At 31.5% G+C, this 18511-nt stretch overlaps 3 protein-coding genes across 5 annotated transcripts; 1 reads left to right on the top strand and 2 right to left on the bottom strand.

Moving 5' to 3' along the window:
- Positions 1–32: 32 nt before the first annotated feature.
- Positions 33–1074, bottom strand: LOC103874674 (40S ribosomal protein S20-2). The gene is made up of 3 exons (XM_009153113.3): positions 878–1074; positions 480–593; positions 33–337 (listed from the first exon to the last, which is right to left on the bottom strand). The coding sequence occupies exons 1-3, from the start codon at positions 987–989 to the stop codon at positions 195–197; spliced, it is 369 nt and encodes a 122-aa protein (XP_009151361.1). The 5' UTR covers positions 990–1074; the 3' UTR covers positions 33–194.
- Positions 1075–1299: 225 nt separating this feature from the next.
- On the top strand, positions 1300–3834 carry LOC103874672 (BAG family molecular chaperone regulator 7). The gene is given in 9 exon segments (XM_009153112.3): positions 1300–2104; positions 2106–2189; positions 2191–2255; positions 2257–2656; positions 2719–2794; positions 2797–2861; positions 3077–3211; positions 3213–3371; positions 3474–3834. Coding segments are annotated over 9 exon segments (1257 nt in total). The 5' UTR covers positions 1300–2038; the 3' UTR covers positions 3681–3834.
- A 263-nt stretch (positions 3835–4097) lies between these two features.
- On the bottom strand, positions 4098–12382 carry LOC103874671 (NAC domain-containing protein 101). 3 transcript variants are annotated; one of them, XM_009153109.2, is made up of 3 exons: positions 7076–12382; positions 5279–5465; positions 4098–5152 (listed from the first exon to the last, which is right to left on the bottom strand). In XM_009153109.2, the coding sequence occupies exons 2-3, from the start codon at positions 5436–5438 to the stop codon at positions 4269–4271; spliced, it is 1044 nt and encodes a 347-aa protein (XP_009151357.1). In that variant the 5' UTR covers positions 5439–5465; positions 7076–12382; the 3' UTR covers positions 4098–4268. The 3 variants fall into 3 exon arrangements, with proteins under 3 accessions (XP_009151357.1, XP_009151359.1, XP_033148895.1); XM_009153111.2 differs by having other exon boundaries at positions 5279–5341; XM_033293004.1 differs by having other exon boundaries at positions 4098–4487; positions 4521–5152; positions 5279–12380.
- Positions 12383–18511: the final 6129 nt, after the last annotated feature.

Raw genomic sequence — 18511 nt, 5'->3', positions numbered from 1 at the left:
TCAATTTTGATTTTTTTTTGTTTTTTGTTTTGGGGCCAAATCTCAATTTTCATAGATGTAAATAACACACTCTGAAAAGATAATATCTCAGCTAAGTTTCACTACAACAAAAACATTGGTTTCATCCAGAAGTGTAGTTCGAACTAGAGGCAAAGTAAGAGATTCTTGTTTCTTGCAGACAAAAAAAAAAGTATCTAAGAGTCGGCGATGGTGACTTCGACCTCGACACCAGGTTCAATGGTGATGGAAGTGATTTGCTTGACCACATCAGGAGAGCTGAAGAGATCAATCACTCGCTTGTGCACCCTAAGTTCAAATCTGTCCCATGTGTTGGTTCCTGTTAACCAGATCAACGACATGTTACAAGTTATGGATCTCTACTCTCTAGTCTAATCATACTGATGGGAGATCATAGAAAGCAACTGGTCAAGGCTAAGCAAAGTACTGGAAGTTGAGACAGCAAACAGGTATATATATACCTTCACCACAAGGAGCCTTTCGGGTAGTGATCTTAAGAACCTTGGTGGGCATTCTTACTGGTCCCTTGGTTCTCAGTCTCTTGTCCTTAGCTCCACGAACCAAATCAGCACACACTACACGGAACAAGTAAGACATCAAAAACACTCCTTCACTGTTCTGACCAAAAATCTTCCATTTCATTCAATTCGAATAAAGCTACAACCTTTGCTAAACCCTAAATCCTAAATTGTAAAACCCTAGATCGGCTAATTTGATTCCTCTACCAGATTTTTTAAGCCGATTAAAATAGTTAAGCCCTATAAACCCTAAAATTTAGAGCTGATCAAAATCAAAACCGTGATTGCTAAAATGAGACAGTTATGCCATCAAAATCAAAAAGGAAAAGATGTATAAAAACCTTTCTCAAGGTTCTTCACATTCTTGGAGGAGAGAGTGATCCTGATCTTATGAATTTGCTCGAGAGGCTCTTCCAAACCAGCCTTCGTGGGCTTCATTGCTGCATAAGCCATGTTCTCAACTTCTTTCTTTCTTCTTCGAGGAAGGAAAAAAATTTAACCTTAAATATAAAGTCTCCTGGAATGAAAACCCTAATTATCTTACGGGTTTGTGAGGCCTAATCATTCAGATGAATTATATTTGGGCCTTAGGCCATTAAGTTATAGCCAACTTAACTGGTCTGAGCCTGAGTGATTTACATGGGTCATTAGAGGTTGCCTGATATGATTTGCCATTTCAATCCTTAAGTCAGAAAGTCAGCCGAAAGGACACATAAGATTTTTTTTTTGTAGTGTGGCTCACGTGATAAAAACCGAGCCCAATGTGCCATCTACCTTTTTACCAGGTTTGTGTAAACCCACCGAAAGATTCTCTTGTCGCCGTAATACTTCACACGCTTCAGGGTCTTTTCGGTCCTTTTATACGTGTAGGAAGTGTGTTTATTCTCAATTATTCAAATTTATGAACCGGCCCGGTTATCTAAACCAATTTTTCTTTTTTATATCAAAAGACTGATCTAAACCAATTTATAATAAGAACGAAAAAAGGTTATATTTTTATTGTCAACAAAAAAAATTATAATTTATAATCAAACTTCTATTGTTTAGATACACTTTAAACTAACATCTTGGAGGTTGCTCTGAGTTTGAGCATCGAAGTAGTAAGGGTTGCAACTATGGTCCTCCAAATGAGTGGCAAGTGTATAAGTGAGTGTCTAACTAGTGAGAAACATTCTTGTACTCAATACATATTATAATACGAGCATCGAAAGCTTTATTTGAAAATTGAAATTCAAAAACCATAGAAATGACGAACCGGATTTCCGGATTTGAAGGTGTCAAATTAGCCATTTGAGGCCCACTTGTTCTACGTAAAACTCAAGAATTTGTCGTCTTGTTCATTCTTGTATTTGTTTCATCGACATCATCGTAAACAAGGACAAATCAAAAGAGCTTTTGTTTCTTATCACACTAGGCATCAATATCATTATTACTTTGAACACCAGACTCACTCGTGGCCTGATTCGCTGAGATAGCTTAACCCCGAGTCAAAAACAACCATCATGAGCTGGATTTGTAGACTCGATCTCATCGATCCCTACTACACCTGCTCTCCTCTCATCGTCCGATAAAACCTCCATTCTCGACCCTTCTTCATTCTTTCCTTCCTTCATCCACAACGACGAAGATGTCGAAGATCTCGCCTTCCCCTTCGGATTCACCGTCCCCTCTCGATCTATTCGAAACTGTGACGGATCTGGTCAAGATCAAGATATATCCCGTCTTGCAAGTACCAGCTGGTGTGCCAGACGGCGGAGCCGGAGTATCCTCTCCAGTATCTCTGCGACCAAGTTTCCGAGCTCGAAACTAAGTTTGAGCGAATGGTCGGTCCTAAGGGCTCCAGAGAGAGGAAGTACAAATGGGAGGTGGAGCTGGAGGGTCCCGGGGAAGGCAAGTACACGTGGACGACGAAGATTTAAGGCGAGAAGAAGGATTTGGTTGCTCTGAAGAAGACCAAGGCCAAGGCTGCTGAGGCGGAGAAATAGAAGAAGGCGATGGCGAAGAAGAAGAAGAAGAAGCAAAAGAGTTACAACTGGATGACAAAGTTGAAGTCGGAGAGGGAGAACGGAGAGATGCAGCACACGTATACGATCAAAGCTTCCTCTGGAGGTGAGAAGAAGGTGAAAAAAGGAGAAGAAGAAAGAGAAGCCACATGTCGTAGAGATTGAAGAAGAAGAAGAAGAAGAAGAAGAAGAAGAAGAAGAAGAAGAAGAAGAAGAAGAAGAAGAAGAAGAAGAAGAAGAAGAAGAAGAAGAAGAAGAAGAAGAAGAAGAAGAAGAAGAAGAAGAAGAAGAAGAAGAAGAAGTCATCTATTTATATTCTCTTGTTTTTTTACTCTGTTTATATGTGATTAAGACGTTTTCCTGGTGTGTATTTAGTTTATAAACTTGTCTGAAAACAGTAGTTTGATTTTGATTGGCATGATTGAGATTAGTGTGTTCAAAGGTTGAACATTTACTCCCTTGTGTGGTGATACTAATTTTAATATACAGACCCATCTTGATGTACTTACTTTTATCTTAATGGTTGTGGTTATAAAGGCGTATTCAAAAAGAAGTGGAGCAGTTAGGACCAAAAAGGGAAATAACAAGGAAATGCCGATTGAATATGCAGCTGTGATGATCCAGAGGTCTTTTAGAGCTTATCTGATTTGCCGCTCAAAAGCATTACGTGCTTGCTCTTCGTGATTTAGCTATCGCAAAGACCAAACTTAAGGAGCTAAGAGCTTCGTTCCACAACTTAAACTAACGTCGCGTGATATCTCGTGATGCAGAGGAGCGCCATAAGTTCTCTGAGAATATCATTGTCCTCCTCCTCACGGTTGATACCATAGAGGTACTTCTTAGTGTTTTTCTCTATAGTAAGATCAATGTAGACAGTTTTTAAGGTGGTGATTGATAAGAACTTGTGGGACTTGTTTGTAACTTTTGGTATCAGGGAGTTGATGTAATGGTTAGAGGAGCAAAGAGATCAATGGTGGATGAGATGAAAGCAGTGTTTGAGGTTGTAGACCCGCAACCGCAGCAAGGGAAGTCGTTGTCGATGAGGAGAAGAACATTCGATATGCCAGACAGTATGATTTGCAATGAAATCGCAGAGGGAGTGACTCAGATTGTGCAGATGCTTGAAACTGAAGAAGAGTGATGGAACCTATGTGTGTACGTGATTGAGAGGTTGTTTTTGTTGTGTATTGGAATAATTTAATTAGCCTCTTTTGTTTGTTTAGTGTCTTCTTGAAAATGTTTCTAATTATGGTGAGAAAAAAAATAATAATGATGGGAGTGTCTGTTTATCAGTCATCCCTCGAATCTTCTCTCTGGTGTCAGTTTAGTGTGTTGTGTTATATCAGTTTATGTGTAATTCCATTGTGTTCCCAAACTTTGTAGACTCTTGTTTCTCAAATTGCTTATGTTTTGATTTTGCTAGTGTCCTTGTTTTGATTTTTGTGTTTCTTGAATGATGACATAAGTTTTTTGTTGGTTGTGTGTTAATAGATGTATATAACCACATTTAGAAATAATTATAGTCTTTGTTTATATATTTCATAAAACTATAAAGTTACACCGGGTGGTAAACAAGCTATAAAGTTTACATAATAAATAAACAATTTTCGTATAAAATTTATAATTAGTAATTCGTTAAGACATGCGTATGACGTAATCAATAAGCATGAGCCTCAATTCAATTATAATAAGGCATTTGAATTCACACATGCACGTTTGAAGATGGATCTTATGGGTGTGTGTTTTGAGACCAAGAGTAGAAGGAACATGGAGAAGAAGGCGATGCATTCATTGAAACCATTGTTGCTTGCTCTTCAGAGAGATGATGAAATGTTTCATTCGAATTATCAGATGGATCTTTGTTAACTTCTTCGTCTTCTTGGCTCATGATTAACTGCGAAGCAACAAACTTGTCAAGAGTTTGCCAATCCATCACTTGATCATTATGGTCATCATTAAGTCGTAAACCTGACTGATGATGATGATCAGTGTTTGTGTTCATCATAATCATATGAACATCATCATTAGTAATAACTTGACCATGATCAACTTGGTCATCTCCTTGCATTAATGTGGTTGGTGTTGTGTTGATAGTGCTTAGTACAACACCATAAGGATCATTATCATTATGATGTAACAATGATGATGAGGCTTGAAACATTTTTGGGCTCTCTAGATCAGGAAGATGGTAGTAGCTACCATTAGCGACATCCATTTGCTGCACGAACCAATTCGATTCTTGGCCTGATGATGATGATCCCATCATTGTTCTTGGATTGTTGTAATTCATCATTGTCGTTAGTTTCTTCTTGAAAGCACGACAAACCACCCATCCTTCCTCATGAGGTGGTCCATTTTCATCTGTCTCAAGACGATATTCATGCATTATCCAATCTGATTTCTGACCATTTGGGGCCCGACCTTTGTAAAACACAAGAGTCTTCCTCATGCCCACAAGCTCTTGCTTCGAGTATATAGCCTTGTCTCGACCTGTTGCTTTCCAAAATCCTGAGCATGTTGCTCTATTGGTTCGTGTCCCTGTTGGATACTTCTTGTCCTTGTGGCTAAAGAAATACCATTCCCTCTCTTCTCCTGTTCCTCTTCCACATAACTCTGTATTTATAATTAAAAAAAACATTATCGCCTATAAAATATATAACATATAGGCAAAATATTTAATTTCAGTTGATTAAATAAAATTACCCTTTAACAACTAACGATGTTCGAATGCATACATACCCTGGATGTCCCATGGCTCGATTTTGTAAAGATCAACATCTTTGATAACGTCAACTTGCATCCCTGGGAATGCAACTTTCTTCTTAAGATAATAGTCAACGAGTTCTTCGTCGGTTGGATGAAATTGGTAACCGGGAGGAATGAGTGAGAGACCCTCCATATATTTGATATTTTTAAAATTAATTTTCTGCAATGTGTAACATATACTCTATCATCAAAGGTGAAGAGAAAGATATATGTAGCTAATGTGAAATCAAGTATTCAAGTAAGTCTACATAGAGATGATGTGTGTTTAATTTTCCACACACGTAGTTATGATTTAAAGTATATATTTGATCTATTTCATCATGAAAAAGGTTATTTTTGTTAATTTATCATAAATATTACGTTGGAATACTCATAATGTCTCTTGTTAGTACCAAATTCCACGCATAACATAACACTAGAGATTGATCTCGCGCGGATATTGGTTTTTACATTTTAATACATTGATATTTGTTTTTCATAATTAGTGTCATATATTTTAGATGTGTCGTAATTATTTTAGATATGTCGTAATATAACTAATTGTAATTATTTTAGATGCGTCGTAATTATTTTAGATGTGTCCGAACCCTTTTCAGATACATCTGTTATTTAGATATTTTTAGGTTCATATACATCAGAACCCAACTCATCCAGACCGAGAAGGACCAACTCAAAACCCACACATAAATTTATAAATATTCAAGCGGGGCTTAGTTTCCATAAAAAAATGATACCTGAAAGAAACAACTCGTACCTAAATGGATAGTTAATGTTCATGCCTAACTAATTTTATAAACTAGTAAAAAGAATTATTTATATGTATTTGGCTAAACTAAGTGAAATAGAAAGAGTTTTTCATTTAGTAAAATAATTTTATGGACTGAAAAATTAAGTGACAAAAAAATTAATACATTTTTATTATTTTGATTCAAGTTATTATTTTATTCACAAAAACATGTTTTTGAATTATATTTCTGGCTACGTAATTTTTCACGTAATTTTTCACCGATTGAAACTAAAAGAAAATTTTTTTAGTAAAGCAAAATAAACTGAACGTTTAACCATATGCAAAACACAATTATTTGATTTTATAATTGGCAAAAAAATAATGTTGATTAATAATAAATAAAAATCTGCACTATTATTATTTTGGTAATATAAATAGTGATGTGATGTATTGTTAAAGTAATATAATTAATGAAGTTGTTAAACTGAGTGAAATATGGAAATACAATTAAAGTAATTATGTTAATGAAATTACTAAAAGAACAAAAAAAAGAAAAAAAAGAAAAAAAATTACTAAAAGAATATTATACGTCTTTTTCTTATACTCTTATCGATGTTTCCAAACAATTATCATTTATATTGTTATCCATGTTTTCAAACAATATCAAAATATACTTCAGTTTTAATAATATAGATGTTTCAAAAAAAGGAATCATGATATATATGCATGGGTTTTAAACAAGTAGTTAACTTTCCACAATGCTCACTATATTTCATGAAAATGTTATTAAAAAGGAGAAAAAATAACAATGAATATCATTTTATTAATAAAAAAACTGCATTCGTGAAATAAGTAATGAGCATCACATACTTTCCAACAAAAGGAGAAAAAACAATGTAATCGTCTTGTCCTTTAAATAAGAAAAGGAAGAGAGTAGTTATACTTATAAGTTATAACCTAAGATCTGGAGTACCAAAGTTAGATATTTGGATTGTACATCACAAAAACTAGAAACCACATGCACATGGTTGAAATAAACTTACTTGGATCTTCTTCTTATATATGCGAGATTTATAAGAATTTTAGAATGGGTTATTCTCCTGGTTCCTCGTAGACTTGGACAAAGAGACAAAAGCGTTTTGTCTTGTTTATGTTGTTGAGATCATGAAAGACGTACTGAATGTATATTCCGATACTGGCAGATTCTCTAGGCTTATATGAACCCATATATATAGGCACATGTAAATGTAAACAGAGACAAAAACTTTCATGATGCAAAGGAAATGTGCTTTTTAATTTTATTTTATGTGATTTTTTATTCTATACTTTCTGAAGATTCTATTCAGATTTTTGGGAGTCTTTAATTATAACTTAGCTATCACTCTCTTCCTCTCTCTTCCTGAAGTGTTGAATAAGTTTTCACTTTCTATGTGTGTGTGATAGAGAAGTGATATGATCTTTTAGAACTCTATCTACCAACTATTGAATGCGACATCTTCAAATAAAGTTCTTTTTTTAATTTATTGAAGAAATTAATTAGTTTTATATGCCTTGTTCAAAAATGCGGCTTAAGGCTGCCGGAAAGTCACACCAGAAAAGCGTATTGCGATTTGGCCTTGAACGTAGGGTTCAGTTAATCGGAAAAGTTGAACTTATCATTTTTGTAGATTTGGAATCCGAAATTAAATGTTCTTTAATAGATTTATCATAGGTTGATTAAAACATATAAGATTAGCAAGAAAAGCAAGAAAAGCAATGGAAATCACAAAAAAAAAGGGCAACTGTAGTTAGTTCTAAGAATTGCAAGATTTGAGGTAGAAGACATGATTATTTTCATATTCATTTCATTTAACCTAAAAGACTATAAAATAGACCAAAAACACACACCTGTATTCGAACCCATGACACGTGATGAATAACAAAATCACTGACCACTACACCATCTGTCCACATTATTAATGATTCATATTATATAAACCCATAGAAACCACTAAATTACTCTCTACTAGTCTGTATAATCTCCGACTAATTGATTTGGTGCAAGGGCCTATACGCGGACACGCGTTATGTCTAGCGCAGTCCCGAACAAAGGTTATATGCGAATTTGCGTTTGGGGCGGTATGGTCACCAGTGGCCGCAATAGTTACATTTTGTGTTGTGGTTCGGTGGTTGTGAGATCATACCGACTCGAGAGAAAAACAAACATTGCAATTGTTTTTTAGTCATCCAATCGTTACGTTTTGGACGATCAAGACCAAAATATATTTAATAACATTTGCATTCAAATATAAAACAACTACAGAAAATATCTTTAGGCGTCCTTGCTTACACAAGTAGACTATTTTGTTTACCTTTGTCTGCTGCGTTTATTCTCCCGTGTTGATGCTACTCAAATATCACTACACTCTTGGATTAAACTAAGCAATCCCTACTTCTTTGTTGACCATCACATCCAGGGGCGAATCCAGGTTATTAATTAAGTGGGTTTCTTTGTTGACCATCACATGATTCACATCTATAACACCAATATAATATATGCTGCTCATGTTAGGTTACTAGATTCGTTTGGTGAAATTGATACGCATGTTTTTTTTTAATAAACAATGTATTGATTTGTCCTATTCAGGTTTCTATGTCTTGATGCCTTGATGGATAGATGTTGCACCAACACAACAACAACAACAACGACAAAAATCTTTGGATATAAAATGTTTATATGATCAAACATTAGTAAGCTTGTAAGACTGTACTATTTGATTTACTAGTTACAGAAAATGTTCCAAAATACTTATAAAATTTCAACTATCAAATTTAATTAACTGTTGACAAAAAATGAATTCCATTAAATAACTCTTACAAGTTGGTAGGAAATTTTTTTGGGAGAAATTATGCATATTCTTTGCAAGCTCAAACTTAAGATTCTATGATAATTGTACAACATATATATCAAATGTTTTATTTTATTTTTCTTAAGTAGACGATGTGAACTTTCAATAGATGATATCATAAGAAACATAAATTGAATTAAAGTCAAGAAAAAACAGGAAAATAGTTGTTGTAAAAAACAAAAAGTAATAAAACAATGTTTTCTGAACAAATAGTAAAACAATGTTGTTCAAAAAAAAAAGAAGGAAAAATCGCATAAAAAACCATGAAGTTGGCAAAAGTTTGCATTTTAAACCTTGGAGCTCAACGGCTAATACTTTAAACACTGAAATTTGTTTCAATAACATATTAAACATCAAAACTAACTTACTTGTTGCACACGCCAAAATTGTGACCGGTTACTGTTCATAAGCAGGTAAAAACTGGTGATGTGGCAGTTTACTTTTTTTAAAAAAAAATTCTAATTCATTTAATTAATAAAAAAACTAAAATTATATAAAATTCAGTTTAAATTTTAAAATTGATACAAATTCAGAAAAAATCAGGAAAAATAAATTTAATAATTCAAAAAATTATAATAAAATTTAAAACATTTATAAGAATCGATAAAAATTAAGAAAAAATAGGAAATTTTTAATAAACTCTGGAAAAAATATAAAAGTTCAAATATTAAAATTAAAATTAAAATACTTTATAAAAATTCAAAATAAAAATTTAAAATTTTTATTTTTTTAATTCAAAAATTTAATATTGAACAAAATGTTTTAAAATCCTATTATATTTCGTAATAGCTTTTTAGAGTGATATGATTAAATTTGCCACCATCACCTCATGTCGAACCCGAACCGAAAATTTCCAAGTGCCTTGTTGGGTCCAAATCTCTTGGATCTGAAGGATCCAAAACTCAAAATTAATAAAGATAAAAATGTATAAATTCATAAAATAATAAAAAAAAAATAATTTTTTTAAATGATTAAAAACTTAAGGAAAAAATATGGAAAAATGAAACCATGTGGCAAATATTGGTAAAAACCATGAAGTTGGCAAAAAATTATATTTTCAAGTATCTTGTTGAGACCAAATCTTTAGGATCCGAACCCGGACACCCAAACGCTCATATGCCTACCTAACAACCAAAGAGGTTCAGTTTCAATTACTTTTCATTTTCAATTCTTTTTTTTAATTTTGATTTTTTATTTGTTTTTCATATTTTTATAAATTTCCTATTTTTCAATTTTTATCGATTTATACAATTTATTAATTTTATTTTTTGAATTTCGATTTTTTTTTTATTTTTTATTTTTCCTTAATTTTAGTCAATTTTGAAAATTTCCTTTTATTTTTGTTATAAAATTTTGAATTTATAATTTTTTTTTATTTTAAATTTATGAATTTTCTTTTATTCTTCTTGATTTTTTCTTGAATTTGTATTACTTTTTAGAATTTATATTTATTGTTTGTATAACTTTTTGTTTTTATTAATTAAATCAACTAAAAATTATTTTTTAAAGTAAACCGCCACGTCACCGGTTTTTACCTGCTAATGAATAGTAACCGGTCACAATTTTGATGTATGCAACAAGTAAGTTAGTTTCGATGTTTAATATGTTATTGAAACAAGTTTCAGTATTTAAAGTGTTAGTAATTGAGCTCTACGGTTTAAAGTATAAATTTTTGCCAATTTCATAGTTTTTCATGCGATTTTTCCAAAAAAAAGTAAACAATGTTTTCACAAAAATAGTAAAACAATCAGTAACAATATAACGTGGCGTAACATGAGTGGTTACGTAATAACACAGGGAACATCATCACGGCGAAAAGCTCTTTATCGCCTTCGGTGCTGGCCCCTCCTTACACTCTTTTGTCCTACCAGAGTTCTCATATTTATCGTTCTCTCTCTCTTTAACTTACATCCACACTCCGGATTTAGTTCATACATTTAAAGTTGTTCCTTAGTGCACAAAAAAAAAAGTTGTTCCTTTACATACAAGTGAAAAACTTAATGTAACATTCGAAAAATTGATAAAATTGAACGAAATCCTGTGTATAGCATGTTAATGCATGACTGAAATTATATACTCTTACCACATGGTTCACATTGGCCTTGTGTTCAACATAAATTGATTCGTGATTTTAATCAGGAAAAACATTTAATCTTTCTTAGTAAACCCTTTATCAGAAAAAAAACATTTAATCTTTCTTTCTTCCAACAATGGGTATATGTTAAAAGGTTGATAAATTTCGTTTCGAATAAACGGAAGATAAGAGAATTAAAAATCACATTGATCATTAGATTCTATAGTGAAATATCATGACCTAATGCGTTAGACCTATTTTCTTTATCTATTTTACGGCATTTTTGTTTTTTTTTTATAACGCGGCATTTTTCGTTTTCTCTTCTGATATTGCTATTAATATAAACTAGATTTTAATCTGCACACCCATGCGGGTAACATTTCATTTATAAATATAAAATTTTATATTATTTTGTATACTATAATTTATGATAATATATTGCTGTCATTTTAAAAATAACTAAATATATTATATATAGTTCTAAATATTAAAATTTAACACATGGTTAACAATTTTATTTTTGTGAAAATTATTACATAATTTATGAAATTTAATCATTTTAAAAGGTGAATGATATTTTAGTCACTTTAAACGGTGAATGATATTTTATTTATTTATATTAATGAAAGTATTTTTTCAAAATATAATGGTTTTATATCTTGATATTGACCCTCGAGATACTCTTAAGTTGGCTGAAACAGAGTCTGCCTTATGGGCCGAGGCGCAGATTAATCATGCACAAAGCACCGATCAGGCCCGTTCGGTAGTAACCGAGACGGTTCCAATTATTCCTGGTCGGTGGTGCTTTACGGATGGATCTTGGAAAGAAAATGATAGTTTTTCAGGACAAGGATGGTGCAGCACTCTCGACGGTTTTGATAACTTATTGGGAGCAAGGAACACTAGAGTGAGTTAATCACCACTTCATTCGGAGATAGAGGCACTCATTTGGGCGATGAAATGTATGAGGAACTTAAGACAGTTTACTGTCACTTTTGCGACGGATTGTTCTCAGTTGGTGAAGATGGTTTCTAAACCTGAGGAATGGCCCGCATTTGCAAGTTATCTGGAAGATATAAAGATCCTGAAAGGTAGTTTCCACAGCTCAGAGCTCATCTATATATCAAGGACGCAAAATTCAAGGACGGATAGTCTAGCACGTAGTGCAAGAAGGCAACCTTCGTTCGTAGTCCACATGGATACAGAGCTACCAGTTTGGTTTACATAGTCTATATGACTCTGTTTTGTTGCTGATAAAAAAAAAAACAAAATATAATGGTTTACCAATTCAACATAATTTTAAAATGTTTGCAAAAAAAAAAATTTAATATGTAATTCACTAATTATTTCTATTTTGATATAATGTAGAATATACTTATAAAATTTATAAAATTAACAAAAAAAATCATTATTTTGTTTATAATAAAAATTTAATTAAAATTAATTTATAATAATATTATACTACTAATTGTGAAATTAATCAGTGCATTAATGAAAAGAATATTTAAATTTTTAAAAAGATTTTGTTAGATTTTTTCTCAACAGATTTTGTTATTCCTAAAACTAAAATTTAAATTTATAGTTAAAATGAATTGTTATTAATATTCTTATAATTATTTAGAAATGTTATACATTAAATAAATTAATGTAAACAATAAAATAATTATTTGAATATATGAACCTAAATTTTTAGTATGACTATTTTGTAGTAGATAAAAATAGTATTTCTATTTTAACAGAGAAGATATATAAATGAAAAAGTGGTTCTTAATCAGTACGCTTCTATCTCCAATTCTCCACTTGTAAACACTATGATTGTCCCTGCAAAATATATAACATTTTAGTATATAGTCTTATATCTCTCTATATATAGCTACACTTTTTTGTGAGTAAAACGTACGTACTATCGATTGATGTCTCCTATATTGCGGGTTTTTTCTTCTTCTCTGTTAAGATGCATGTGGTGTGGTATTTCGCTATATATTTTTATAGCATATATGCATGTAAAAGATGTATGGCAGGCAAAAGAAACTATTGTATAATGAAAAATAGGTAAGGACTTTCGCTTTAGTCTTTGACTTTAGAATTTTGGCTGTAGAGATTTTAATTTTAAAGGCTCTCGCTGTTATTTTAAATATTTTTAAAAGTCTGATTGGTATCAAAAGCTTTACAAACTGTGACTATTATAAAATCATATATTTATATTATGAATTATGTACAAAAACTAATTTAAACTCTGTAAGAATGCAAAAATCTTGAAAATAAAATATGAGAAAGTATTCAGAACGACAAATTGAATAATCAAAAATTACACTAAGCAATGGAATAAATTGAAAAAAAATAAATGAAGTTGTTGAGTGTTTATATTAGGGGTGAGCATTTGGGTTTCCATTTGGATTTCGGTTCAGGTCTACTCGGGTTTCAGATTTTTGGAGTTAAAGATTTCATCTTTATTCGGGTATTTCTAAATTTCAGTTCGGGTTTGGATAACCCATTTAAATTATTTTTAAATTTAAAAATTTATTATATACTTTAAGTTTCTCAAAATCTATAAACAAAATAATATATTTGAATAATCTATGTTGAAATACCTGAACTTAACATAAAAATTGGTTTGGTTTGAATATTTGAATTGAGAATCAATAGATATTTTAAATATTTTTGGTGTTTTAAAAATATTTTAGCTAGTTTACGCATTTACTTTTGACTATTTGTATATATTTTCAAGCTTTTTGGACAACTTAAAAGTAGCTTATATTCTTTGAGTGTTTTCTTATATACGTTAAATCTAAAAATAATCAATATATTTAGGTATATAAATCTATTTCGGATACATTCAGGTACCCGAAATATTTCGATTCGGGTCGGGTTTGGTTTCAATTTTCTAAATACTAAAATTTTAAACCCGTTCGGATATTCAATTAATTTAGGTTCGGATTTGGTACTATATTTTCAGATCGGATTCGGTTCGATTCTTCGGATTTTTGCCCAGCCCTAGTTTATATGTCTAAAAATTCTGAAACACACATCTTTTGAAACAGGGGAAGGAAGTATTATGTAATTTGAAACAAGAAATTTGTGAAAAATTATCAATACAATGTATTTTATTTCTTTTTTTTGTCATAAACAATAAGAATTTATGTTTACAAAAAAAAGAAGTTGAAATTTAATTTGATTTTGTTTAATTTTATTAGATTTTAGTTTTGTTATGTTACATATTTTTATTTTATTGTTTTAGTTTTTATTAGAGAAGGAAATAAACTTGAAAATTGCAAAAACAAAAAAAAAAATCCTTCACAGCCATGTAAAGTCTCGTTTATCTGGCTTTAGAACAAACAATTATTTAAGGAGTAAATAGTTAACAGTCGACGGTTGACAACTGTAGAAACCTGAGAGAAAAAAGTTGAAAGTAAAAGCCTGATTGGTTTTGTTTTGACTTTCACGGCTGTAGAATATCCTAAAGCCCCAACAGTCTACACTCCAATCGGAGCCATAGTTATATGTAGGGCTGGGCAAATAAACCGAACCCGAAAACCCGAACCGAATCCGATCCGATAAAAATGAATCCGAACCGATCCGAACCCGACGTAAATACCGAATGGGTCTTGTTTTGTGGTATTTCGGGTTATGGGTATTATCCGAACCGAACCCGAATCTAAATGGATATCCGATAAAACCCGAAACATTCAAAACCTCGAAAAGATCTTGTACCAAACATGATCTCAATTCATAATATGTATCCAAAATACACTAAGAAATATTGAAAATCTAAAATACTTATCTATTACATGAAGGTTGGTGGTTCTATTATATTAATGTTGATGGTTAAAGATGGACGTTGAATCTTGAAGTATTTAGATTTTAATTTTGTTTTCGTTAACCAATGTTTCTCATTTCATGAGAACTTGATTTTCGTTTTATGCTTTTATTTATTTGGTTTTCTTTTTATCAGTAAATATGTTTACTTTTCGTTTGATTTTGAATAATCACGGTTGATGTTCCTTATTTTTGAATCGATTTTACTTAAGTTTTGGTTACAAAATAGGTACAAATCAGATATTTTAAAACTGAAGAACCGATTTTACTCATGTTTTGGTTATAAAATAGGTAAAAATCAGGTACTTTTAAACCGAAAAACCGATTGGGACCCGAACCCGAAAGTATATTGGGTTGTACCGGTTCTTTGAAGATTCACTAACCCCGATCCGAACCCGATAGAACCCGAACCGGTCCCGAACCGAACTTTCATATAATCCGAATGGGCCTGATTTTGATGAACCCGAAAAACCGAAACCCGATTGGATAAAACCGAAACCCGATTGGGACCCCGAATGCCCAGGCCTAGTTATATGAAGTCGTTAAAGCAACAAAATGGCGTTTAAATTTTATGCTCTCACTCATATAAAATAGTGAAAACAATACAGATTATAAATCCTTTTTCTCAATAAAGAAGACAATAAATTTAAAAATATCTAATATAAATATGAAAGTAAAATTAAGGAGTAGAAAAATCAAAGTTTCACATATTTTCCGTTCATCTCCTTGGATGATGGGACCGATAAACCATCTAAGTGCATTGACAAGTTTTACTTACATTCAGGAAACTGAAAAAGTGACACTTATCCAAACCATAATATCACACGTTTTCTCTGCCAACCCGAGTTTGAAGACCAATCGGTTAAGCTTGTTCGATCCTAACCAGTCAAGTCACACAAATTTACTATATCTTGCGGTTGAAGATGCTCGGCTGGTCCCACTCGAAAGTATATATGATTGAACTCGTGAGTCCGGCGTGGTCCTAGCCACTGTCAAGTCAGCCATTGCAAACGAACCACCTTCTTCCAGGTCTAATGAGTGTGCCTTTGGTGGACCCGTTATCATTTAGTATGCTACACGTGAAGCTCATGTGTGAGTTTGAATTTAGTTAACCTATTTCTAATTTTCTACATACACCTATCCTGGCTATCCATATTGCATTGAACGATGATCTCCTATAACAGACGAGTATCACTTGACCCATATATGTTAATATGAATCTTGTATTTGTTATAAAAAAACTTGTATTTGTTGCAAAGTAATGAAACGAAGCTAGTTTTTTTCTCTTGAACTCAGATCATGTGTTTCTCTGGTGCTAAACTGACCAAACTGTTAACGGAGCATGTTTCAGTAAAGATCTAAGATTGGTTGTGACTTTGCAGAAGGAAGATTATTTGATTAACGTCGGAAATAAAATTGATCTCATTTTGTTTTGAGTAATCTAGTAACGTAGAAATATTTTGAGAGGTTAACTAGTTGCAAACATATTGTTATTACATGCTCGAAAGAAATCAAAGAGGTTATATGTGGTGTAAGTTAGCATAATCTCTTGAGGCGTGATTGGTTGATTGTGGCATCATTTCACCAAGATGTATTCATGGTCATATAAGACTATGACGACCAAATATACAAATCATAGGGCACATTAGTTTGATTTTGTCTTACTAAACAAATCATTGTCTACATTATATAATAGAAAAAAACAGAATTTCAAGAGTGTTAGAGTAGGCATGATTAACCCTTTATTCTATTGTACTGATTGATATTTGTGGTTTTTGCAATGCAATGTTGGCATTGTATTACTTATTGATTTATATTCAGTAATCATACTATTGACATCAATGACATGCATCAAACAGCATAAATGAAGAAAATTATTGCAGCATTTTTGTAACGGTGATATTCTTCTTTTATTTGTAAGCTTTTAACCAATCAAAGTTTCTGTCTCTAACTACAAGAGAGTATATCCAACATTTATTAAAAATCATCCGTGCACAAGAGTCATAAATAATATAATTATCTCAAAAAGAAGCTCAAGTGTAAACAATTACAAAAAAAAATTATCATGAAATTCTTTAGTGCTAAATATATTTGCACTTTGTGAAGACGTTTCCTCCACAACTTGTCAACGTTCCCACCTAATACTAAATTATTACGGAGAAAACCTTCGTTTTCTTCTAATCTTGGTATTAGAGTCACCTCATAGGTTAATAATAGAATTATAGATACTAATCATATGACTAAGAAATTAGAACAAACAAAGGGTTCGAATGATTGTACTTCATTTAATATATAATAGCGATTACTCTATAATAATTGGAATGAATATACATATCCTGATTATTTCTTTGCATTATCTGATGAAGAAATTATATATACCGATATATATTTATTTATTTCACTATATATATTTTTTAAAAATATTCTAGATTGATATTTATAAAATATTACATTTTATAAAAACTTATTTAAATTATGCATAAAATAATACATACGGACACTTCCAAACATACATAATGGGTTGGGCTCAAGTTAAATTTATTAACAGATTAAGCATCGATTAGATTAGCAACAACAAAGTCCGGTTAAGCTAAATTAATTTACCGGTTCACACTTAAACCAATGAGAGAATTTAGAAAACAGAAGTTGACAGAGACGACGACGAGAGTGTTAGACCATTCGAGGATCTAGCTTCAAAGCATCAACTCCCACTATTTTCCACTCGCCATTGCTCTACTTCAATCAACTGTTTAACCGCTGGCCTTAATTCTCTCGCCTATCCTCTTCAAAAATGATTCATTTTCTTTAGGAGCTAATGTAAAATAAGATTCTTTGTTTTCTAGTTTGGCCCCAATGATTTACTTTTTGTTTTATTCGATATTTTGTTTTTTAGCAAATTTTTATCATTCTTCTCTGATACCAATTATTGAGAATTTAGTGAACCCATGCACGCCCGTCCTAGCCATAAAGCAGGTAAAGCTGTTGCTTTAGGCGACATTTATATTTAACATTTTTAGAACCACAAAATTTTAATCTGTGTAATGATTCATAAGTGGTCGTTTTATATATTCTTTGGTATAAGATGTACTGTTTAGTCATTTTTTTTTTCTCATACTTTTTTGGTGTCTTCTCTCGATAGAATCTAATTAGATATAATTGATACTAAAGAATATTTAGTCATTTTCTTTTTTTCTCGTAATTTCCTAGTGTCTTTCTTTATAACTAATAATCATGTATATATATCATTTTAACTATCATTTATTGTCATCTAACTTTTCATAGTTAAAGACAGTCATATTTTATATTTCAGACACATATAGTAATGCATTTTTCTTACATTTTTATGATTTTCTTGATTCTTTATATAATTGTAAAATAAATTAACAAAAATCCAGGTTAAAATTTACAGCAATCACAACTAAACTGTTATATTTGTTTGATTTAAAAGATAACAGAAATTTGGTTTCTTATATTTGGTTTTATTCCTATATAAAATAAAAATATAGTAATGATAAACAAAATTCAAAATTTCTGAAAATAAATTAAAGGCCACATTTTTTATTTTGGTTAGGCCACCGGATATTTCGGGACGGCACTGAACCCATGTCAAATTATATATTGTCTAATTTAGATCTAAGAGACAAACTCACATCGATTTACTACCTAAAATACTTCGTATTAATCAGAGTTAAATTTTTTAT

This window comes from Brassica rapa, chromosome A06 (genome assembly GCF_000309985.2).
Source record: "Brassica rapa cultivar Chiifu-401-42 chromosome A06, CAAS_Brap_v3.01, whole genome shotgun sequence".
NCBI classification, from domain to species: Eukaryota; Viridiplantae; Streptophyta; class Magnoliopsida; order Brassicales; family Brassicaceae; genus Brassica; species Brassica rapa.
The sequence above is the reverse complement of the archived record's forward strand: the minus strand, read 5'-3'. Positions and strand labels throughout refer to the sequence as shown.